General features: G+C 47.0%; 1 protein-coding gene across 1 annotated transcript in view; it reads left to right on the forward strand.

The window, feature by feature from the left end:
- Nucleotides 1-25,465, forward strand: part of LOC145343558 (putative ATP-dependent RNA helicase DDX60) — a 130,760-nt gene that overhangs the window by 55,320 nt on the left and 49,975 nt on the right. The window contains exons 16-23 of the mRNA XM_080189807.1: nucleotides 4,707-4,856; nucleotides 5,724-5,843; nucleotides 7,914-8,009; nucleotides 9,660-9,775; nucleotides 13,964-14,106; nucleotides 17,995-18,104; nucleotides 19,132-19,236; nucleotides 23,899-24,027. Of these exons, the coding sequence (XP_080045933.1) occupies nucleotides 4,707-4,856; nucleotides 5,724-5,843; nucleotides 7,914-8,009; nucleotides 9,660-9,775; nucleotides 13,964-14,106; nucleotides 17,995-18,104; nucleotides 19,132-19,236; nucleotides 23,899-24,027 (969 nt within the window). The remainder of the gene's footprint in view (nucleotides 1-4,706; nucleotides 4,857-5,723; nucleotides 5,844-7,913; nucleotides 8,010-9,659; nucleotides 9,776-13,963; nucleotides 14,107-17,994; nucleotides 18,105-19,131; nucleotides 19,237-23,898; nucleotides 24,028-25,465) is intronic.

Consider the following 25,465-nt stretch of genomic DNA (forward strand, 5'->3'; position numbering starts at 1 on the left):
GGGAGGCTTTCAAAAGTGTGTTAACCAGGGTCCAGGGTAAACACATTCCTCTAAGAGTGAAGGGCAAGGCTGGCAGAAGTAGAGAACCCTGGATGACTCGGGATATTGAGGCCCTGGTCGAGAAGAAGAAAGAAGCACATGACGTGAATAGATAGCTGGGATCAAGTGAATCTCTTGAAGAGTATAGGGAGTGTAGGTGTAGAGTTAAAAGAGAAATCAGGAGGGCAAAAAAGGGACATGAGATTGTTTCGGCAGATAAAGCAAAGGAGAACCCAAAGAGCTTCTACAAATATATAAAGGGCAAAAGAGTAACTGTGGAGAGAGTAGGGTTTCTTAAGGATCAACAAGGTCACCTATGTGCGGATCCACAAGAGATGGATGAGATCCTAAGTGAATATTTCTCATCAGTATTTACTGTTGAGAAAAGCATGGATGTTAGAGAACTTAGGGAAATAAATAACAATGTCTTGAGGAGTGTACACATTGTAGAGAAGGAGGTGCTGGAAATCTTAGAGGATAATCAAGGTAGATAAATTCCCAGGACTTGATGAAGTGTATCCCAGGACATTGTGGGAGGCTAGGGAGGAAATTGCAGGTTCTCAGCAGAGATATTTGAATCATTGATAGTCACGGGTGAGGTGCCTGAAGATTGGTAGGTGTCAAATGTCGTGCTTTTGTTTAAAAAGGGCTGCAGGGAAAAGCCTGGGATCTACAGGCCAGTGAGTCTCACACCAGTGGTGGGTACATTGTTGGAAGGTATTCTGAGAGACAGGATCTACAGTAATTTAGAGACACAAGGACTGATTAGGGACAGTCAGCATGGCTTTGTGAATGGAAAATCATATCTCAGAAATTTGATTGAGTTTTTTGAAGGGGTAACAAAGAAGGTAGATGAGAACAGTGCAGTTGATGTTGCCTACATGGACTTTAGCAAGACCTTTGACAAGGTACCGCATAGTAGGTTGTTGCATAAGGTTAAATCTCATAGGATCCAGGTGACGTAGCTAAATGGATAAAAAAATGGCTTCTTGCCAGAGCCAGAGGGTGGTCGCAGAGGGTTGTTTTTCATACTGGAGGTCTGTGACCAGCGGTGTGCCTCAGGGATCAGTGTTATTTATCATTTATACCAATGATTTGGATGAGAATATCGGAGGCATGGTTAGTAAGTTTGCAGATGACACCAAGATTGATGGCATAGTGGACAGTGAAGAATGTTATTTCAGATTGCAGTGGGCTGACGAATGGCAGATGGAGGTTAATTTAGATGAATGCGAGGTGATGCGTTTTGGTAGATTGAACCAGGGCGGGACTTGCTCAGTTAAGGACATTGCGGACAGTTACATAACAAAGAGACCTGGGATACAGGTTCATAGCTCCTTGAAAGCAGGGTCATAGATGTGGTGAAGAAGGCATACAGCATACTTGATTTCATTGGTCAGAACATTGAATACAGGAGTTGGGACATCTTGTTGAAGTTGTACAAAACATTGGAAAGGCTACACTTGGAATATTGTGTACAGTCCTAGGCACCTTATTATAAAAAGGATATTATTAAACTAGAAAGAGTGCAGAAGAGACTTACTAGGATGCTACCGGGACTTGATGGTTTGAGTTATAAGGAGAGGTTGGATAGACTGGGACATTTTTCTCTGCAGCGTAGAAGGCTGAGGGGTGATCTTATGTGGTCTATAAAATAATGAGGAGTATAGATCAGCTAGATGGTCAATATCTTTTCCCAAAGTTAGGGGAGCCTAAACCAGAGAGAATAGGTTTAAGTTGAGAGGGGAGAGATACAAAACTGTCTGGAGGGGAATTTTTTTCACACAGAGGGTGGTGAGTGTCTGGAACAAGCTGCCAGAGGCAGTAGTGGATGCAGGTAGAGTTTTGTCTTTTAAGAAGCATTTAGACAGTTACATGGGTACGATGGGTATAGAGGGATATGGGCCAAACACAGGCAATTGGGCTAGCCTAGGGGTTAAAAAAAAGGGCAGCATGGACAAGTTGGGCCAAAGGGCCTGTTTCCATGCTGTAAACCTCTAAGACTCAGTGACTCGATGACCCCTTAATTGTAGAGTTCCCCACCATTGGCAACATTGTAACCTACCCTGTCTAACCCTGCTAGAATTTTATAAGTCTCTATGAGATCCCGTCTCACTCTTCACATTCTGGAGGTTTGCGGAGCGTCAGGTGGTCTTCCAAAATAGCAACCACTTTTTTTTTGATATTTGTAGGATGGGGGTGGGATGCTAACCAGGCCAATATTAATTCCCTATCCCTAATTGTCCCTGAGAAGGTGGTAGTGAGATGCCTTCTTTAACTGCTGCAGCCCATGAAGCATAGAAACATAGAAGATAGGAGCTAAGAGGAGGCCATTTGGCCCTTCAAGCCTGCCCTGCCGTTCATCATGATCATGGCTGATCATCCAACTCAATAGCCTAATCCTGCTTTCACTCCATAACTTTGATTCCATTTGCCCCAAGTGCTCTATACAACCACCTCTTGAATACATTCAATGTTTTGGCATCAACTATTTCCTGTGGTGGTGAATTCCACAAGCTCACCACTCTTTTGGTGAGGAAATGTCTCCTCATCTCTGTCCTAAATGGCCCACCCTGAACCCTCAGACTGTGACCCCTGGTTCTGGACTCCCCCACTATCGGGAACATCCTCCCTCCATCTACCCTGTCTGGTCCTGTTAGAATTTTACATAAGAACATAAGAACATAAGAAATAGGAGCAGGAGTAGGCCATCTAGCCCTTCGAGCCTGCCCCGCCATTCAATAAGATCATGGCTGATCTGTTGTGGCTCAGTTCCACTTTCCCGCCCTCTCCCCATAACCCTTAATCCCCTCTCTTATCAAGAACCCATCAACCCGCTTCTTAAAAATATTTAGCGAGGCAGCCTCCACCACTTCAACGGGCAGAGAATTCCAGAGATTCACCACCCTTTGAGTGAAGAAGTTCCTCCTCAACTCCGTTCTAAACCGCCTCCCCTTTATCTTGAGGCTGTGCCCCCTAGTCCTACTGTCTTTTTTGAGCGGGAAGAGTCTCTCCACCTCTATCCTATCCATCCCATTCATCATCTTATACGTCTCAATGAGATCTCCCCTCATTCTTCTAAACTCTAACGAGTACAAGCCTAGTTTATTCAGCCTCTCCTCATAGCTCAATCCCCTCAACTCCGGTATCAGCCTAGTAAACCTCCTCTGCACTCCCTCCAGGGCCAAAATATCCTTGCGCAGGTGCGGCGCCCAAAACTGCACACAGTACTCCAGCTGCGGCCTCACCAATGCCCTATACAGCTGCAGCAAGACCTTCCTACTTTTATATTCAATCCCCCTCGCTATGAAGGCCAGCATCCCATTCGCCTTCCTGACCACCTGCTGCACCTGCAAGCTGGGTTTTTGTATGTCTCTGAGATTCCTCCCTCATTCAGCGGAACTCCAGCGAAAACAATTCTAACCTAGTCAATCGAGGTTAATGAGTGGGGATCTCACAGAGGTTTATAAAATTCTAACAGAGCTAGACAGGGTAGATGGAGGGAGGATGTTCCTGATGGTGGGGGAGCCCAGAACCAGGGCTCACAGTCTGAGGATTCAGGGTAGACCGTTTATGATGGAGGTGAGGAAATGTTTCTTCACCCAGAGAGTGGTGGAATTCATAACCACAGGAAGTAGTTGATGGCAAAACATTGAATGTATTCAAGAGGCAGCTGCATATAACACTTGGGGTGAATGGGATCAAAGGTTATGAGAAGAAAGCAGGATTAGACTACTAAGTTGGACAATCAACAATGATTGTGATGAATGGCGGAGCAGGCTCGAAGGGCCAAATGGCCTCATCCTTCTCCTATGTTTCCATGTTTCAATCTCCCCTCATACATCAGTCCTGCTGAGGTGTAGGTACACCACAGCGCTGTTAGGGAGGGAGGGATTCCAGGGTTCTGACCCAACTCAGTGGTTTTTCATCAGAAATAATATTAAACTTTGATAGATGCCTTCATGCCAGCTGGAATAGTGCATCCAGTTGTGGGTGCCGCGCTTTGGGAATGTTGCCAAGACTTTGGAGCGCGTGTGGAAGAGACTTACTAGAATGTTAAGACTTTGGTTATGTGGAGAGATTGGAGGAAGATTACGGTGGCATGGTAGCACAGTGGTTAGCACTGCTGCTTCACAGCTCCAGGGACCTGGCTTCGATTCCCGGTTCGGGTCACTGTCTATGTAGAGTTTGCATGTTCTCCTCGTGTCTGCATGGGTTTCCTCCGGGTGCTCCGGTTTCCTCCCGCAGTCCAAAGATGTGCAGGTTAGGTTGATTGGCTATGCTAAAATTGCCCCTTAGTGTCCTGAGATGCTTAGGTTAGAGGGGTTATGGGGATAGGGCCTGGGTGGGATTGTTGTCGGTGCAGACTCAATGGGCCGAAGGGCCTCTTTCTGCACTGTAGGATTCTATGATTCTATTGCTTCCCCTTAGGGTCAAGAAGGCTAAGTGGAGATTGTTCAAAATCATAATACGTCTATCCCATTCTCTCACCAAATAACAACACGCTTCCCTTTCCCCCATAATAATTTGACACAATGGAAACTGAATGTGTATTTAAAAAGTAACTTGCTCCTCTCCTTGTGACAGCCAAACTGGAGGCTGTATAGATTGCTTTATTACAGGATAGAGCAGTAAAGCCTATGAACGTTTTTACGATTGAATTTCAGAGGGAGTTGCTGGATGCAGTGGACAATAATGAATCTGCAGTGATCGTGGCCCCAACATCATCTGGGAAAACCTATGCGTCATACTATTGCATGGAGAAGGTGCTGAGGGCCAGTGATACTGGCATTGTGGTGTATGTTTCACCCACCAAGGTAAGGAACAGCGTTTGGTTCGCTCAGAAACATCTTTGAGTTACAAAGAAAGAAAGACATGCTTTTCCTTCGCTTTCTTTCCTTGACTTGGCTTTTTCCCAGGTGTCAATTACAAGGGGGCACAGGTTGAAGGTGAGAGGGGGGAAGTTTAAGGAAGATGTACGGGGGAAGTAAGGGATATAAGCCAGATATGGGCAGTTAGGACTAGCTTAGAGGTAAAAACTGGATGGCATGGACAAGGTGGGCCGAAGGGCCCGTTTCCATGCTATAAACCTCCAAGACTCGTGTGTGTGTGTGTGTGTGTGTGTATGCATGTGTGTGAATGTGAGTGTGTATGAGTGTGAGTATGTATGCGTATGTATGCATGTGTGTGTGTGTGAATGTGTGTGTGTGCATGTATATGCATGTGAGTGTGTGTGTGTGTGTATGTGTGTGAATGTGTGTATATGTGTGTGTGTGCATGTATATGCATGTGAGTGTGTGTGTGTGTGTATGTGTGTGAATGTGTGTGTATGTGTGTGTGTGCATGTATATGCATGTGTGTGTGTTTGTGTGCGTGTATATGCATGTGAGTGTGTGTGTGCAAGTATATGCATGTGAGTGTGTGTGTGTGCATGTATATGTATGTGCGTGTGTGTGTGTGCATGTATATGCATGTGAGTGTGTGTGTGTGTGCATGTATATGCATGTGAGTGTGTGTGTGTGCATGTATATGCATGTGTGTGTGTGTGTGTGTGTGCGTGAGTGTGTGTGTGCCTCTGCCTCTTTGCTGTTTCTGGGCAGGATTGGGTGAGTCGCTATTTTAAATTAACACCCAGCAGAATCTTGAATTTTAAATGTAATGATATCACCTGCTTCTCCTAACAGGCGCTTGTCAACCAGGTGGTGGCCACTGTCTATGGAAGGTTTACCAAGTCCCTACCCCAAGGAATGGTGGTGTGTGGGTACTTCACAAGAGATTACCGGAGCCATGTACATAACTGTCAGGTATATTTCCAGAGCTATTACACAATCGAATAGTCAATAAGATGCCGACAAATGCCAAGGAGTTAGAAAATAATTCTCCTGGGCCGCATTGCCCATCTTTTGTTACCCTAATTATGTGATAGGTTTAACCATATAGTGTGAGACTGGAGTCGCAGGCAGCTTCAGATCATAGAACATAGAACACTACAGCGCAGTACAGGCCCTTTGGCCCTCGATGTTGCGCCGACCAGTGGAACCAATCTAATGACCCTCTAACCTAAACTATTCCAATGTTATCCATATGCCTATCCACTGACCATTTGAATGCCCTTAAAGTTGGCGAGTCCACAACTGCTGCAGGTAGGGCACTCCACGCCCTTACTACCCTCTGAGTAAAGAATCTACCTCTGACATCCGTCCTATAATTACCACCCCTTAATTTAAAGCTATGTCCCCTCGTGTTAGCCATCACCATCCGAGGAAAAAGGCTCTCACTGTCCACCCTATCTAACCCTCTGATCATCTTGTATGCCTCAATTAGGTCACCTCTTAACCTTCTTCTCTCTAACGAAAATAACCTCAAGTCCCTCAGCCTTTCCTCATAAGACGTTCCCACCATACCAGGCAACATCCTGGTAACCTCCTCTGCACCCTTTCCAATGCCTCCACATCTTTCTTATAATGCGGCAACCAGAACTGTACACAATACTCCAAGTGCGGCCGCACCAGAGTTTTGTACAGTTGCAATATGATCTCACGGCTCCGAAATTCAATCCCTCTACTGATGAAAGCTAACACATCGTATACCCTCTTAACAACCTTATCAACCTGGGTGCCAACTTTCAGGGATCTATGCACATGTATGTACATCTATGCACATGTATGCGCAGATCAGGCAGAGATAAGTCTCCACTGGGTTTTGTACAAGTCTGTCACATTAGTCATTTTAATCGATTGAAACTTAATCTGCTCGTTTGGGTCTTGATTTGATTTGATTTATTATTGTCACATGTATTAACATACAGTGAAAAGTATTGTTTCTTGCGTGTTACATAGACAAAGCACATCGTTCATAGAGAAGGAAACGGGAGTGTGCAGGATGTAGTGTTACATTCATAGCTCAGAGGTGGAGAAAGACTAGCTTAATGTAGGGTAGGCCCATCCAAAAGTCTGACAGCGGCAGGGAAGAAGCTGTTCTTGAGTTGGTTGGGACGTGATCTCAGACATTTATACCTTTTTCCCAAAGGAAGAAGGTGGGAGAATATCCGGGGTGCGTGGTGTCCTTAATTATGCTGGCTGCCATGCCGAGGGAAGTGTGGACACAGTCAATGGATGGTAGGCTGCTTTTGCGTGATGGATTGTTCATGATCCTTTGGAGCAGGAGCCCATACCAAGCTGTGACACACCCAGAAAGAATGCTTTCTAAGGTGCACCTGTAAAAATTGATCTTTGGGTCATCATATGGCCTCCCCTGGGCTGTAACAATTCTGTGATAACCCTGTACGTGCACCATGAGTCCACAGCACCCATGCAATTTGGTATTCCAATTTCATTGTTAGTAGCAGGCAAAAGGCAAGTTACTGAGGTCCGCTCACTGTAAGTCTGGATAAGTTACACCAAATGATACACCTCAAAGTAGATTGCTAATAACAAATCATGCACACTAAGAACAATTTATACCTGAACAACCCACGCAGACACAAGGGGAAAGTGCAAACTCCGCACAGACAGTGACCCAAGTCGGGAATCTGATCGGATCCCTGGAGCTGTGAGGCAGCAGTGCTAACCACTGTGGTACAGTGCCGCCTAGAGATGCATAGGTTAGGTGGATTAGCCATGGTAAACTACCCCACGCTGTCCCAAGACGTATAGGTTTAGGTGGATTGGGCCTGGTAAATGTGTGGGGCTATGGAGCTAGAACGAGGGAGGGGCCTAGGTAAGGTGATCTGTTAGAGGGTCTGTGCAGACTCGATGGGCCGAATGGTCTCCTTCTGCACTGGAGCGGTTCAATAAATGGTGATTAAAGAGTAGATTTTAAGGAGTGTCCTAGAACCATGAAATCAATTTTGATGATATGTTATTTCTCTACAGGTGCTTGTCACAGTCCCGCAGTGCTTAGAGATTCTCCTGCTCTCTCCCCATCTGCAGGACTGGGCCAGTAGGATTCAATATGTGATTTTTGATGAGGTAAGAAAGGGGGCTGGATACTACTGAGCTGGGAGACCAATGCAGGCCACTTAAACATCGCCAATTAAACATAGAAATATCAAAGATAGGAGCAGGAGGAGGCCATTCGGCCCTTCGTATCTCCTCCTCCATCCATCACGATCATGGCTGATTGTCCAACTCAGTAGCCGAACCCTGCTTTCCCCCCATAAACTTTGATCCCTTTCACCCCAAGAAGCATCACTCCCTGTCCCTCCGCCCTCCCCCCACCCCTCAAGGTGATTTCTTGGTATTTTATCAGTGTCCAACATCAAATGGGGAGGTAAACTTTGAGTGACTTCAAGAAGGTCGATACAGCCCTTGGGGCTAAAGGCATCAAGGAATATGGGGGGAAAGGGGGGGATCAGAGTATTGAATTTGACGATCAGCGATGATCAGTATGAAAGGCGGAGCAGGCTCGAAGGGCCAAATGGCCTACCCCTGTTTCTAGCCTCTATATTGAGTCCCGTGACTCGGGAGAGGGGAGATATGAGGGAATATATGCCCCTGATAAGCATTCAGCTGGATTGTGTGGGGAGTTCGCACATAGGCATTACAATATGGAAAAGAGGTCAGTTCTCCCTCCCCGTTTATTCTGGTGTCTCTCCTTCACAAGCACAGGTCGTTCTAATCCCATTTACCCACCCTCTTCCTGGATGCCTTCACCCTCTCGTCTTTGTTTAACCCCTCCAGCCAAATCTCCACCCTTTTGTTCCCCCCCCCGGTCAAAAAGGGCGAGGAGTGATTTCCAGCTCTTTACGCCTCTCTGGATCAATGGGTTTCTCCGGTTCTCTCTTCAGAATCCTACGTGTCACCTCGGTCTGCTGGAAGTGGCAGGTGCTGGAGGTACACAGGATGTGAGGCAGGCCACTCAGCCCTGTGCTGGTGTTCAGGGCTCACAAGAGCCTCCTCCCGCTCTGCTCATAGAGCTATAGAGGTTTACAGCCTGGAAACAGGCCCTTCAGCCCAACTTGCCCATGCCACCCTTTGTTTTAACACTAAGCTCCTCCTAATTGCCTACGTTTCAGTCAGAGGGTGGTGAGTGTTTGGAACGAGCTGCCAGAGGTCGGAGTAGAGGTGGGTACAATTTTGTCTTTTAAAAAGCGTTTCAACAGCAAGATGGATATGGAGGGATTTGGGCCAAACGTGGGCAATTGGGACGAGCTTAGTGACTAAAAAGAGGGCAGCATGGATAAGCTGGGTCAAAGGGCCTGTTTCCATGATTCTATAATTAGGGATGGACAACAAATGTTGGCAATGAATCTCATAGAAACCCTACAGTGCAGAAAGAGTCTGCACCAACCACAATCCCATCCAAGCCCTACCCCCAAAACCGTACAGATTTGCCCAGTAATCTCTTCAACCTACGCATCTTAGGACTCTCAGGGCCAATCAACCTAACCCGCACATCTTTGGACTGTGGGAGGAAACCGGAGCACCCGGAGGAAACCCATACAGATACGAGGAGAATGTGCAACAAAGGATGGCATGGGCTGTGAGCAAATAAATAAGAAGAATCTTGGTTTTGTTCCCGTTACCCAAAATGACCTTTGATGACTCTTTTTGTTTCTTCATTGTTGATTCAGTGAGAAGTGTGAAGTGAGAGTACGATCTGTTATTTTTGTGTTCCAGGTTCATTGTCTGGGTGGTGAAATTGGTGCAGAAGTCTGGGAGCATCTCTTGGCGCTAATCCGTTGTCCTTTCCTGGCCCTGTCAGCGACTATCAGCAATCCAGAAGACCTGACTCAGTAACTTCATAAGTTCATAAATGCATAAGTTTATAAGCTCATAAGCTATAGGAGCAGAATTAGGCCATTCGGCCCATTGGATCCATGCTGCCATTTGATCATGCTCCTCACCCCCATTTTCCTGCCTTCTCCCCATAACCCTTCAACCCATGACCAATTAAAAACCTAACTCCTCCTTAAATTTACTCACTGTCCCAACACCCACCACACTTTGGGGCAGTGAATTCCACAGATTCACAACCCCTTGGGAGAAATAGTTTCTCCTCAACTCTGTTTTAAATTTGCTGCCCCTTATCCTAAGACGTTGGTCTCTCGTCCTGGAATGCCCCAGAAGTGGAAACATCCGGTCCACGTCTACTTCATCCATACCTTTTATCATCTTGTATATTTCAATTTGATCTCCCCTCATTCTTCTGAATTCCAGAGAGTAGGAGACCTAACCTGTTCAATCTCTCTTCACACGACAAACCCCTCAGATCTGGAATCATTTTAGTGAACCTCCTCTGAAAAATTCTGGCAAATGATTACTGAATCATTCTGTGCTGCTGCAGTTACTCATACAAGTCGCAGTGTTTTGCTAATCCGAAATCTGTGTCCTTTGGTAGCTAATCCTCCACTGGAAACAATCTCTACTTCACCATAACTATAATTACCATGGTTAAATCTTGTCTTAACCTTCTTTGTTCTAAGGCATAACGCAAAGGCGAAGGAATTGATTTGATTTATTATTGTCGCATGTATTAGCATACAGTGAAGAGTATTGTTTCTTGCGCGCTATACGGGCAAAGCATACTGTTCATAGAGAAGGCAATGTGAGGGTGCGGAGTTTAGTGTTACAGTCATAGCTAGGGTGTAGAGAAAGACCAACTTAATGCAAGGTAGGTCCATTCAACAATCTGATGGCAGCAGGGAAGAAGCTGTTCTTGAGTCTGTTGGTACGTGAACTCAGACATTTGTGTCTTTTTTGTGGAACGTGGAAGCGAGAATGTCCGGGTGCGTGGGATCCTTGATTATGCTGGCTGCTTTGCCAAGGCAGCAGGAAGTTGAGACAGAGTCAATGGGAAGCTGGTTTGAGTGATAGACTGGGCAATGAACACAACCCTTTTGTATTTTCTTGTGGTCTTGGTTAGAGCAGGAACCCTATCATACATCTGGAAAGGATACTTTCTATGGTGCATCTGTAAAAATTGGTGAGAGTCATCGTGGACATGCTGAATTTCCTTAGGTGTGAGGAGATTTGATTACTCAAAATCATAAGGGGTCTGGGCAAAGTAGGTGGCAGAAATGCTCAGTGGCACTGCCATTGCTGAATCCCTTCATACCAACATCATTGTCAACACCTATATCAACACCAATGATTGGAAAATGAACTGGGTCAATCATATAAATACTGTGGCTACAAAAGCAGGTCAGAGGCTGGGAATATCACGGTGAGTAACTCACCTCCTGACTTCTCAAAGCCTGTCCACCATTGATTCCCCAAAGCTTGTCCACCATTGACTTCCTAAAGCCTGTCCAGCATTGACTCCCCAAAGCTTGTCCACCATTGACTCCCCAAAGCTTGTCCACCATTGACTCCCCTAAGCCTGTCCACCATTGACTCCCCAAAGCCTGTCCATCATTAACTCCCCAAAGCCTGTCCACCATTGACTCCCCTAAGCCTGTCCACCATTGACTCTCAAAGCCTGTCCACCATTGACTCTCAAAGCCTGTCCACCATTGACTCCCCTAAGCCTGTCCACCATTGACTCCCCAAAGCCTGTCCATCATTAACTCCCCAAAGCCTGTCCACCATTGACTCCCCAAAGCCTGTCCACCATTGACTCCCCAAAGCTTGTCCACCATTGACTCTCAAAGCCTGTCCACCATTGACTCCCCAAAGCCTGTCCACCATTAACTCCCCAAAGCCTGTCCACCATTGACTCCCCAAAGCCTGTCCACCATTGACTCCCCAAAGCTTGTCCACCATTGACTCTCAAAGCCTGTCCACCATTGACTCCCCAAAGCCTGTCCACCATTAACTCCCCAAAGCCTGTCCACCATTAACTCCCCAAAGCCTGTCCACCATTGACTCCCCAAAGCCTGTCCACCATTGATTCCCCAAAGCCTGTCCACCATTAACTCCCCAAAGCCTGTCCACCATTAACTCCCCAAAGCCTGTCCAGCATTGACTCCCCAAAGCCTGTCCACCATTGACTCCCCAAAGCCTGTCCACCATTGACTCCCCAAAGCCTGTCCACCATTGACTCCCCAAAGCTTGTCCACCATTGACTCTCAAAGCCTGTCCACTATTAACTCCCCAAAGCTTGTCCACCATTAACTCTCAAAGCCTGTCCACCACTGACTCCCCAACGCCTGTCCACCATTAACTCCCCAAAGCCTGTCCACCATTGAATCCCCAAAGCCTGTCCACCATTGACTTCCTAAAGCCTGTCCAGCATTGACTCCCCAAAGCCTGTCCACCATTGACTCCCCAAAGCCTGTCCACCATTGAATCCCCAAAGCCTGTCCACTATTGACTTCCTAAAGCCTGTCCAGCATTGACTCCCCAAAGCCTGTCCACCACTGATTCCCCAAAGCCTGTCCACTATTGACTTCCTAAAGCCTGTCCAGCATTGACTCCCCAAAGCCTGTCCACCATTGATTCCCCAAACCCTGTCCACCATTGACTTCCTAAAGCCTGTCCAGCATTGACTCCCCAAAGCCTGTCCACCATTGACTCCCCAAAGCCTGTCCACCATTGAATCCCCAAAGCCTGTCCACCATTGACTCCCCAAAGCCTGTCCACCATTGACTTCCTAAAGCCTGTCCACCATTGACTCCCCAAAGCCTGTCCACCATTGAATCCCCAAAGCCTGTCCACCATTGAATCCCCAAAGCCTGTCCACCATTGACTTCCTAAAGCCTGTCCACCATTAACTCCCCAAAGCCTGTCCACCATTAACTTCCTAAAGCCTGTCCACCATTGACAAGACACAAGTCAGGAGTATGATGGAACACTCCCCACTTGCCTGGATGGGTGCAGCCCTAGCAACACTCAAGAAGCACAACACCATCCAGGACACAATAGCCTGTTCGATTGTCACTCCTTCCACAAAGTGGTCAGCACTGCTGCCTCACACTACCAGAGACCCGTGTTCGATTCCTAGCTTGGGTCACTATCTTTGTGGATTTTGCACGTTCTCCTCCCGGTGCTCCGGTTTCCCCCCCACAGTCCAAAAGATGTGCAGTGGGCTAGGTTGATTGGCCATGATAAATCGCTCCTTAGTGTCAGGGGGACTAGCTAGGGTAAATGCACAAAGTAATGGAAATAGGGTCTGGTGGGATTGTAGTCAGTGCAGATTCGATAGGCTGAATGGCCTTCTGCTGCACTGTTGGGATTCTACGACTATAGTAGATTGTTAATGAAGACCATGAGACATAGGAGCAGAAGTAGACCACTCGGCCCATCGAGTCTGCTCCATCGTTCAGCCATGGCTGATATCTTTCCCATCCCCATTCTCCTGCCTTTTCCCCATAATCCCTGATCCACTTATTAATCAAGAACCTATCTATCTCTGTCTTAAAGACACTCATTGACCTGGCCTCCACAGCTTTCTTTTATTGAATTCAAATTCTACCATCTGTTGATTTGATCTGATTTATTATTGTCACATGTATGAGTATACAGCGAAAAGTACTGTTTCTTGCGTGCTAGGCAGACAAAGCATGCCGTTCATAGAGAAGAGAATGTAGTGTTACAGTCATAGCTAGGGTGCAGAGAAAAATCGACTTAGTGCGAGGTAGGTCCATTCAAAAGCCTGACCGTAGCAGGGAAGAAACTGTTCTTGAGTCGGTTGTTGCGTGATCTCAGACTTATTCCCATGGGAAGAAGCCGGAAGAGGGAATGCCCTGGGTACTTGGGGTTCTTAATTATGCTTTTCTGAGGCAGCGGGAAGTGTAGACAGAGTCAATGGATGGGAGGCTGGTCCGCCACGGTGGGATTCGAACTCAGGTCCCCAAAACATTAGCTGAGATTCTGGATGAATAAACTAGTGACAATACCACCAGGCCAATGGCTCCCTGCAGGGAAAGACTCATGTGGAGCATAAATGCCAACATACTGAATGGCCTGCTCTTGGGCTGTTTATTCTGTGGATTCAGTTAACTCTATAATGACGATATCTAACTGTGTTATATTGCTGGCAGGTGGCTCCAATCTGTGAAGACCTATTGGGAGACAGTGGAGAACAGTTCAGAGGAACCTCCTTCAACTAACGCGAAGCGGAAAAGTAAGAAGAAGCAGCAAGGCGAACCTCGCAAGTGCAGCCAGAGCTTTAAAGTGAGACTAGGTACTGAGAACTGGACCATGTGAAAAGAAATGGTGCAATACTTGATGTTTATTTATTCGTGTTTCAAGTAGGCTTACATTAACACCTGTGAAGTTACTGTGACAATCCCCTAGTCACCACACTCTGGCATCTGTTCGGGTACACCGAGGGAGATTTTAGCCTGGCCAAAGGGTATTCAAATGATCAGTGGATAGATATATGGATAATATTGGAATTGTTTAGGTTAGAGGGTCATTAGATTGGTCAGCGCAACATCGAGGGCCGAAGGGCCTGTACTGCGCTGTGATGTTCTATGTGCCCAACCAGCTCATTCTTTGGACTGTGGGAGGAAACCCACGGAGACAACTTGCAGACTCTGCACAGACAGTGACCCAAGCCGGGAATCGAACCCGGGTCCCTGCCACCAACCATTGTGCCACCAATACTTTGCAATGAGTTTCCAGCATGCTCCAGTCTGCTTTCCATTCTTACTACCCATCGATGTGGTGAAGATATTGAGAAACTTTGCAGCTGATGGGTAAAAGTTGGACTGCTCAAGCTCACTGTGAGTGAGGGCAATCTGTGTGGCATGACTTGGGCTCAGGTTTCTGACACCGAGGCGGGCCACTCGAATCCGGCAATTTCCGGTGAAAATTTGGAACTCTCTTCCACAAATTTGGCAGATGGAGTATAATGTTAGCCAGTGCGAGGTTATCTACTTTGGCAGAAATAATAGGAGGAGGGATTATTATTTAAAGGGCGAAAAGCTGCAGCATGCTACGGTGCAGAGGGACCTGGGGGTCCTTGTGCATGAGTCGCAAAAACCCAGTCTGCAGGTGCAGCAGGTGGTCAGGAAGGCAAATGGGATGCTGGCCTTTATAGCGAGGGGGGTAGAATATAAAAGCAGGGAGGTCTTGCTGCAGCTGTATAGGGCATTGGTGAGGCCGCAGCTGGAGTACTGTGTGCAGTTTTGGTCGCCTCATTTGCGGAAGGGTATTTTGGCCTTGGAGGGAGTGCAGAGGAGGTTCACTAGGCTGATACCAGAGATGAGGGGGTTGGACTACGAAGAGAGACTAAATAGACTGGGTCTGTACTCGTTGGAGTTTAGAAGGATGAGGGGGGATCTTATAGAGACGTATAAGATAATGAAGGGGATGGATAGGATAGAGGTAGAGAGATTCTTCCCGCTTAGAAAGGACAGCAGGACTAGAGGGTACAGCCTCAAGATAAGGGGGTGCAGTTTAGAACGGAGTTGAGGAGGAACTTCTTCACTCAAAGGGTGGTGAATCTCTGGAATTCTCTGCCCATTGAAGTGGTGGAGGCTGCCTCGCTAAATATATTTAAGTCACCGGTAGATAGGTTTCTGATAGACAAGGGAATTAAGGGTTATGGGGAGAGAGCGGGAAAGTGGAACTGATCCACTTCAGATCAGCCATGATCTTATTGAATGGCGGGGCGGGCTCGAAGGGTTAGATGGCCTACTCCTGCTCCTATTTCTTATGTCCTTAAATTGCTGCTAAATCTATTGTAAATTTTAAATCTGAGATTGATCGATTTTTGTGAAGCAGTCCTGCTGAGGGATATGGAGGGAGGTCACAGATAGACAGAAGGCGGGTAACTATAGGCCGGTTAGCTTAACTTCTGCAGAGGGGAAAATGCTTGAATCTATCACCAAAGAAGAAATAGCGAGACATCTGGATAGAAATTGTCCCCTTGGGCAGACGCAGCATGGGTTCATAAAGGGACGGGCATGTTTAACTAACTTACTGGAAATCTTTGAGAACATTACGAGTGCGGTGGACAATGGGGAACCAGTAGCTGTGGTGTGTCTGGATTTCCAGAAAGCATTCAACAAGGTGCCCGCACCAAAGGCTGTTGCATAAGACAAATGTGCACGGTAATACAGGTAATGTATTAGCATGGATAAAGGATTGGTTAACTAGTGGAAAGCAAAGAGGAGGGATAATGGGTGTCTTTCTGTTTGGCGATCAGTGACTAGTGGTGTACCTCAGGGATCAGTGTTGGGACTGCAATTGTTTACTATTTACGTGGATGATTTTGAGTTGGGGAGCAAATGTTCGCAAATGACACTAAGATGAGTGGTGGAGCAAAGTGTGCAGAGGATGCTGAAAGTCTGAAAAGGGATATAGATCATCTAAGTGAGTAGGCAAGGTCTGGCAGATGGAGTACGATGTTGGTAAATGTGAGGACATCCACTTTGGCAGGAATAACAGCCGAATGGACTATTATTTAAATGGTAAAATATTGCAGCATGCTGCTGTGCAGAGGGACCTGGGTGTCCTTGTGCAAGAATCAGAAGGAGTTGGTTTGTAGGTGAAGCAGGTAATTAAGAAGGCAAATGGAATTTTGTCCTTTATTGCTAGAGGGATGGAGTTTAAAAGCAGGGAGATTATGTCACAGCTGTATAAGGTGCTGGTGAGGCCATACTTGGAGTACTGTGTACAGTTTTGGTCTCCTTGCTTGGGAAAGATATACTGGCACTGGAGGGGGTGCAGAGGAGATTCACTCAGTTCATTCCAAGGTTGAGAGGTTTGGGGTTTTGAGGAGAGACTGAGTAGACTGGGACTACACTCATTGGAATTTCAAAGAATGAGGGGAGATCTTATCAAAATATATAAGATTATGAAGGGAATAGATAAGATAGAAACAGAGAGGTTGTTTCCGCTGGCAGGTGAAACTAGAACTAGGGGGCATAGCCTCAAAATAAGGGGGAGCAGATTTAGGACTGAGTTGAGGAGGAACTTCTTCACACAAAGGGTTGTGAATCTGTGGAATTCCCTGCCCAGCGAAGCAGTTGAGGCTACCTCATTGAATGTTTTTAAGGCAAGGATAGACAAATTTTTGAACAGTAAAGGAATTAAGGGTTATGGTGAGCAGTAAGTGGAGCTGAGTCAACGATGAGATCAGCCATGATCCTATTCATAGAATCATAGAACCCTACAGTGCAGAAAGAGGCCCTTCGGCCCATCAAGTCTGTACCAACCACAATCCCACCCAGGCCCTACCCCACATACTTTATCTGCTAATCCCTCTAACCTAAGCATCCTAGTCCACCAAGGGGCAATTTTTTTTAGCATGGCCAATCAACCTAACCCACACATCTTTGGACTGTGGGAGGAAACTGGAGCACCCGGAGGAAACCCACACAGACACGAGGAGAATGTGCAAACTCCACACAGACAGTGACCTGAGTCGGGAATCGAAGCCAGGTCCCTGGAGCTGTGAAGCAGCAGTGCTAACCACTGTGCCACCGTGCCGCCCATATTGAATGGCGGAGCAGGCTCGAGGGGCCAGCTGGCCTACTCCTGCCCCTAGTCCTTACGTTCTTATGACAGGCCTGACCTCAGTGAGCTCACTCAGAGCCAAGCGGCTTCCTCCAGTTCTTATGGTTAAGGGGAGGGGATAAGTAAATGAGGGAGAGAGAAAGTGAAGGATGCATTAGGGGCCGGATTCTCCCACCTCCCCCCATAGTTGGGATTTTCCAGTCCCACTGCAGTGAACGGATTTGGCTGGGTGCCAAATTTCCCACTACCGCTGGCAGCAGTGGTGGGGGTGGAGCGGGGGGGGGAGAGGCACTTGAGCCCAGAGGATTTCTACCTAAATGAGTGAGAGTCGGAGAAGGTTGGTGTGCAGCATAGGAGAGTGACTCCTATCCGAGCGCGCCCATTCTACGTAACTGAAACAGCCTGAGTGAGACCTTCAAGTTCTGGGGTGGGTTTTCACCTTATGATTCAATCGAGTTGCGTCGCCAGAAGCAATGATTTTGATTTGACTTTTATTATTCCGTCCCGATATTAATCACACACGCACTGCAGTTTCACCTCAGTCGAAGTATTATTGCGCTAAGACATCGTGCCATTGTGATCTTATCTCTTCTTCTTGTTGCAGTGACCTACGGGGAACGATACAACGACCTCGAAAAATACGTGTGTGACTTTAAAAATAATAAATACAAGTTTGTCCCTTACCATCCCTGTGCTGCCTTAACTGTGAACCATGTAAGTTCTCAATTAGCTGTCGTGTTAATGGAATCATAGAATTACAGAACCTTACAGCGCAGGAGGAGACCATTTGGCCCATCGAGTCTGCACTGACAACAATCCCACCCAGATCCTATCCCCCATAACCCCACGTATTTACCCTGCTAATCCTCCTGATACTCAGGGCCGATTTAGCATGACAAATCCACCTAACCTGCACAACCCTGTTCGTCCATCGTCATCGATGAGGACCTCGACGCCATTAGTCATTTTGAGGCTGGTTGCGGTGTGTCCGAAGATGACTGATCAGGCCAATTCGGGCCCGGAATGTCCTGGCACAGCCTTAGAGTGTGGGAGGAAGCCGGAGCACCCGGAAGAAACCCACGCAGACACTGGGAGAACGTGCAGGCTCTGCACAGACAGCGACGCGAGGCCAGAATCGAACCCGGGTCCCTGGCGCTGTGAGGCATCAGTGCTAACCACTGTGCCAGCCCAAAACGGAGACCGGGCCTCCTTCGAGCCGGAATTGGACCAGCGACCTCAGGATGTCAGCTTTCGTCGTCCGCAGTCCTCCTCCACTCTACCGGCTGCGCTGCCGAGGGGGAGTTTTGGGAATCCGTGTGGAGTTTGCGCGTTCTCCCTGTGTCTGCATGGGTTTCCTCCGGTTCCCTTCCAAAGGTGTGCAGGTTAGGTGGATTGGCCATGCTAAATTCACCCTTGGTGTCAGGGGGACTAGCAGGGTAAATAGGTGGGGTTACGGTGGGTGGGGGGGGAGTAGGGTGGGATTATTGTCAGTCCAGATGGTGGGCCAATTGACCCCCTTCTGCACTATGGTAATCTATGGATATGGAGTGATCAGGGGATTTGGCCTTCTGCAGATCCCCCACTATGGTATAAACATAAAACTGTTTAAACAAATGAACTGAAATGTGATCATTGCGAATTTTGTAACTCTTCACTCAATGACGATCTGTGACATTGCTGAAGGATTTTATTTATTCTGCCGTGTCCGATTCCGAACCAAATCGCACTTTTGTCTTTTTAGGTCAGGAATTACGGAATCCCGTCGGATCTTGCTCTTTCTCCACCCGAAAGCCTCAGACTGTACGACGTGATGGTACAGGCGTTCCCCACGTGGCCCAGGGCACAGGTATAGAAAAACATGCAATGTGGCAGAAATGCCCAAAACACGAAACCTATCACATTGAAGGAGGTCAGTTTGCTCTTACTAATCATTCCCTCTCTCTGATGAGATGTTAAACTGATCCATCAGATAGATGTGGAGTGTCCATTCGGAAAAGGCACGGTAAGTAGTAGTCTCGCAACACCAGCTTAAAGTCCAACAGGTTTATCTGGTAGCTCGAGCTTTCGGAGTGCCACCCCTTCATCAGGGTGAGGGCACTCACCCGAAGAAGGAGCGGCGCTCCGAAAGCTCGCGCTACCAAATAAACCTGTTGGACTTTAACCTGGTGTTGTGAGACTTCTTACTGTGCCCACCCAAAACCAACGCGGGCAACTCCACCTCACTCAAAGGAAGAGGTTCTCCCTGGTGTCCTGGCCAACATTCATCCCTCGCTCAAAATCACAATGGTCACATTGTTGTCTGTGAGGGTTTGCTGTGTGCTGAAAGGTTCCTGGCTCCCCCACGATTCATATACTAACAAAGGTGACTAGATTTCAACAGTAAGTCAGTGACTGTAAATGCCTTTGGGAGAACATAAGAACTAGGAGCAGGAGTCGGCCATCTGGCCCCTCGAGCCTGCTCCGCCATTCAATAAGATCATGGCTGGTCTTTTTGTGGACTCAGCTCCACTTACCTGCCTGTTCACCCTTAAATCCTTTATAATTCAAAAGTTTATCTATTCTTGCCTTAAAAACATTCAATGAGGTAGCCTCAACCACTTCACTAGGCGGGGAAGTCCACAGATTCACAACACTTTGAGTGAAGAAGTTCCTCCTCAACTCAGCCCTAAGAGATGCGAGGCTTTCGTAACGAGATGCGCATATCCAAGTTCTTTGCTCTTTTCATGGTCTGGGAGCTGAGGTTGGCATTAAAGCTCCCCTTTTATCCTGCCCAGTTGATTCTAAAATCGAATCTGCAACTGCATTGAAACTGATTTTACTGCGGCTATTTTCCTCACTATTTTCCTTCATTATTGAATTTCTCATTTCGCCCCCGTCCGTATTTTCCTCTAATCCGAGGAAGCCATCATCGTCTTCAAGACTTAAAGTTTCGTCTACCTGACCACCAAAAGTGGAAAACACGGCGGCACTATAGCTCGCCCGACTGCTTCACCGCGCCAGGGATCCGGGGTCAATCCCTGGCTTGTGTCACTGTCTGTGGGGAGTTTGCACCTTCTCTTTGCGTGGGTTTCCTCCGGGTGCTCCGGTTTCCTCCCACAGTCCAAAGACGTGCAGGTTCATTTTATTGGCCATGTTATATTGACCCTAGTGTCGGGGGGACTAGCAGTGTAAATGTCTGGGTTGTGGTTGGTACAGACTCAACGGCGGAATGGCCTCCTTCTGCACTATAGGAATTCTCTAATCGTAGAATCAGAACCTGATTCACTTCATATCTCTATTGGATTGTTTAAGTTCTCTCTTTCTTTCTTCAGTTTAATATATCCCACCATTTGTCTTTGGTCAGAGATTTTCTTGTTTGTTTCGGATTTTAAAAGCTCAGCAATTTTGCAAAGTATATCTGCTCAACTTTCAGGCATTAATTCTAATTCTGTAAGGGTTTCAGTTTCTTCCTCCGACCAAGCTGAACAAATCTTCCTGCGTTAAAATGTCTGGGTCAATGTCCCGCCATTCCCTCTCAAACAGCATCGTGGGTGTACCTGCAGCACGGGGACTGCAGCGGTTCAAGAAGGCAGCTCACCACAAACCTTCGCGAGGGGCAATTAGGGGGTGGGCAATAAGTGCTGTTACGAAACCCCACTGGCGTTATCCGCGAGAGCGTTCCAGCCGGAAACACCCGTTTCCCGCGGGGTCATTTCTTTTGGATTTACTGAGAATATTAGCTGATGGAAGTGGTGGCAACTGAGACCTCTCTTTTGTCAAATAACAATTAAAGAGTATTAATTAAAGTAGAAGAAAGATAACAAAATGCCACCAAGAGCAACCTTATATTTCGGCAAATTAACACAAAGCACTTAGTCCCTCAAAAATTGAAAACCCAAAAGTATCCATTTCCCCCCGAATCCTAAACTCTGCTGAGATCCCTGTTTCCCAAACAATAGCCATAAATCGATAGGTCAAACATGGCCAGTGATTACCACACCACGCAGCTTACGTGATCAGAACTTGGGAATGATCTTCATAGGAAGAACATCTCACTAACTGTCCTGTCTGGAGACAATACATATCTTTTTAACCTATGCTTAATGCTATCTCCACTCACATTGTCTGCACTTTTAAGACTTGATTAGAAACATAGAACATTACAGCACAGTACAGGCCCTTCGGCTCTCGATGTTGTGCCCAGCTACGTCCAATCCCAAGATCAAGCTATCCCGCTCCCTATCGTTCTGGAGTGCTCCATGTGCCTATCCAATAACCGCTTGAAAGTTCCTAAAGTGTCTGACTCCACTATCACAGCAGGCAGTGCATTCCACACCCCAACCACTCTCTGAGTAAAGAATCTACCTCGGACATCCCTCCTATATCTCCCACCATGAACCTTATTAGCTGTAAAGACTCGCATTCTAATCAGAGTTCTGTAAACCGAATGCCTTTATATGCCCTGATGTGATCGGAACACCCCACTCACCTGACGAAGGGGAAAACATAAGAAGATAAGAACATAAGAAATAGGAGCAGGAGTAGGCCATCTAGCCCTTCGAGCCTGCCCCGCCATTCAATAAGATCATGGCTGATCTGAAGTGGATCGGTTCCACTTTCCCGCTTTCTCCCCATAACCCTTAATTCCCTTGTCTATCAGAAACCCATCTACCCGTGACTTAAATATATTTAGCGAGGCAGCCTCCACCACTTCAACGGGCAGAGAATTCCAGAGATTCACCACCCTTTGAGTGAAGAAGTTCCTCCTCAACTCCGATCTAAACTGCCCCCCCTTTATCTTGAGGCTGTGCCCTCTAGTCCTGCTATCCTTACTCCTGAAAGCTAATGGCATTTGCTACCAAATAAACCTGTTGGACTTTAACCTGGTGTTATGAGACTTCCTACCGTGTTTACCTCAGTCCAACGCCGGCATCTCCACATAATGAACATCATATTAGTGAAGAAAAAGATCTTTTGCACAAACTGGCTTTTGCCATCAGCATTTGATCTCTGTTTCATGAGACTGGCTACCCCCTCGCCCATGCTCTTCTCCTGCCTTCAGCCCCTAATCTCTGGCTGAACTGGTTCATGGCAACAGCTGCCCCTCTCTCTCTCTTGCTGCTGCTTCTTCAACACCTCATCTGTGTGTCTACATTACCTCTTGGCTCACAGCACTCTGACTACCAATTATATCAGTTACAAAGACACCATGTCCTTTCCTTTCTTTGAGTCGCTGCACAGACATAGGGTGGAATTTTCCCATCCTGCCTTGTTACGGGAATCGTAGTGGGCGGAATCCGGACCATGTAAAAGTTTGTTGATCTCGGGTGAGATTTTCTACCCTTGGGGCAAGTGGGGCCAGAAAACCCCATTCGTGGTTTGCATATTGCATGACAGATTGATTTTACTTGTAGAAAAATGAGTTAATTAAAGGCCATCCCATCATTGTGTGACATCGCTGGCCTAGTCACTGACACTCACAGCCCAAGAATGAATTGAGTCTGCACCGACCACAATCCCACCTATTCCCACAACCCCACTCATATACCCTGCTAATTCCCCTGATGCCAACGGGCAATTTAACATGACCAATCAACCCAACCCACGCATCTTTGGACTGTGGGAGGAAACTGGAGGAGGAAACCCACACAGACACGGGGAGAATGTGCAAACTCCACACAGACAGTGACCCGACGCCAGATTTGAACTTTGGACCCTGGCACTGTGAGGCAACAGTGCTAACTACTGTGCCACTGTGCTGCCCAAATTGAATGAGCCAGGGAGGAGGAGAGAGTAGACAAGATCTGTCAGATCCTTAGTGCATATATAGTGCTATAAACTCTTTTTGTTAGAGCCACATTGAATCACCTCCAGTTATTACAATTACATAATAATTCATTATTAGCAATACTATGACATCAAGATCTGACATTGTTACCAAGACCTTGAACATAAGAACATAAGAGCTAAGGACAGGAGGAGACCATCTGACCTCTTGAGCCTGCTTCACCATTCTATAAGATCATGGCTGATCTTTTTGTGGACTCAGTTCCACTTACCCGCCCGCTCACCATAACCCTTAATTCACCCTTGATAACTGCTTAAAAATTGATCTATCCTTGCCTTAGAAACATCCAACGAGGCAGTCTCTGGGTAGGGAATTCCACAGATTCACAACCCTTTGGCTGAAGAAGTTCCTCCTCTTTCTCCTTCTTACTCAGTGGAAAATGTAGTCCTGTAAGTATTATCTTCACCCAGTGCTGCTGCCTCACAGCGCCAGGGACCCGGCTTCCATTCCCGGTTTGGGTCACTGCCTGTGCGGAGTCTGCACGTTCCCCCCCCCGTGTCTGCGTGGGTTTCCTCCGGGTGCTCCGGTTTCCTCCCACATTCTGAAAGGCGTGCTGGTTAGGGTGCATTGACCCGAACTGGAGTGTGGCGGCTCGGGGAATTTCACAGTGACTTCACTGCGGTGTGAATCTGACGAGCTTTAAACTTTAGAACTACCGCTCGCCCTCTGGTTTTTCTGCAGGAACTGGAGCCTGAGGAGTACAAGTGCTTCAAAAACAAAGTCGTCATCAGAAAGCGGGATGTGAGAGAGTACGAGGCTGAACTGAAGAGAGAATTGGTGGGCTGGGTTGAAGCAGGGCGGAGGAACGAGGTGGGTGTGCCCTCACTGTAAAGTCCACCGGGTTACAGAGACATGCAGCTCAACGGGTTCAGGTTTATGCTCCTCATAACTCTCCACCCACCCCTCTTCGTTCAATCCTACAAGCATTCTTACCAATTCACAAGAACGCATGCACAGCAGAAACAGGAGCAGGAATAGACCATTCAGCCCCTCCAGACTGCCTCACCTTCCGGTACGATCAAGGATCATCGTGGGTTTCAACTTCATGGTGCCGGAACGTGGCGACTGGGGGAATTTTCACAGTGACTACATTGTAGCCATAGTGTGACACCAATAACTAATCTTTAGCCAAAGGCACTCATTAAACCATCTGATATCTATTGATCCAGGGCCACTGTGTCCATAAAGCCATTAGCTTGAAGGACTATCTGGGATCACAGGAATGGAAGATAGGAGGAGTCAAGGCTTTATTTAATGCAATAGAGGTTTACAGCGTGGAAACAGGCCCTTTGGCCCAACTTGTCCATGCTGCCCTTTTTTTAACCCCTAATCTAATCCCAATTGCCCACATTTGGCCCATATCCCTCTATACCCATCTTTCCCAAGTCTGAACGCTTTTTAAAAGACAAAATTGTACCTGCCTCTACTACTACCTCTGGCAGCTTGTTCCAGACACTCACCACCCTCTGTGTGAAAAAAAATTGTCCCTCTGGACACTTTTGTATCTCTCCCCTCTCACCTTAAACCTATGCCCTTTAGTTTTAGACTCCCCTATCTTTGGGAAAAGATATTGACTATCTAGCTGACCTGTGCCCCTCATTATTTTATAAACCTCTATAAGATCACCCCTCAGCCTCCTACGCTCCAGAAAAAAAGTCCCAGTCTGTCCAAGCTCTCCTTATAACTCAATCCATCAAGTCCCGGCAGCATCCTAGTAAATCTTTTCTGCACTCTTTCTAGTTTAATAATATCCTTTCTATAATGGAGTGACCAGAACTGTACACAGTATTCCAAGTGTAGCCTTACCAATGTCTTGTACAGCTTCAACAAGATGTCCCAACTCCTGTATTCAATATTCTGAAGTGGAGATGCCAGCGTTGGACTGGGGTAAACACAGTAAGAAGACTCACAACACCAGGTTAAAGTCCAACCAGTTTATTTGATAGTAAACCCACACGCTTTTGGGGTTTGGCCCTTCATCAGATGAATGGAGAGTTATGCTCTGTTTGAGACCAGAATTCTCCACTCATCTGATGAAGAGGCAAACCCCAAAAGCGTGTGGGTTTACTATCAAATAACCTGGTTGGACTTTAACCTGGTGTTGTGAGACTTCTTTAAATGTTCTGACCAATGAAACCAAGCATGCCAATTGCCTTCTTCACCACTCTGTCTACCTGTGACTCCATTTTCAAGGAGCTATGAACCTGTACCCCTAGATCTCTTTGTTCTGTAACTCTCCCCAGTGTCC

This window comes from Carcharhinus amblyrhynchos, chromosome 5 (assembly GCF_965287045.1).
Source record: "Carcharhinus amblyrhynchos chromosome 5, sCarAmb.v2.hapA, whole genome shotgun sequence".
Taxonomy (NCBI): Eukaryota; Metazoa; Chordata; class Chondrichthyes; order Carcharhiniformes; family Carcharhinidae; genus Carcharhinus; species Carcharhinus amblyrhynchos.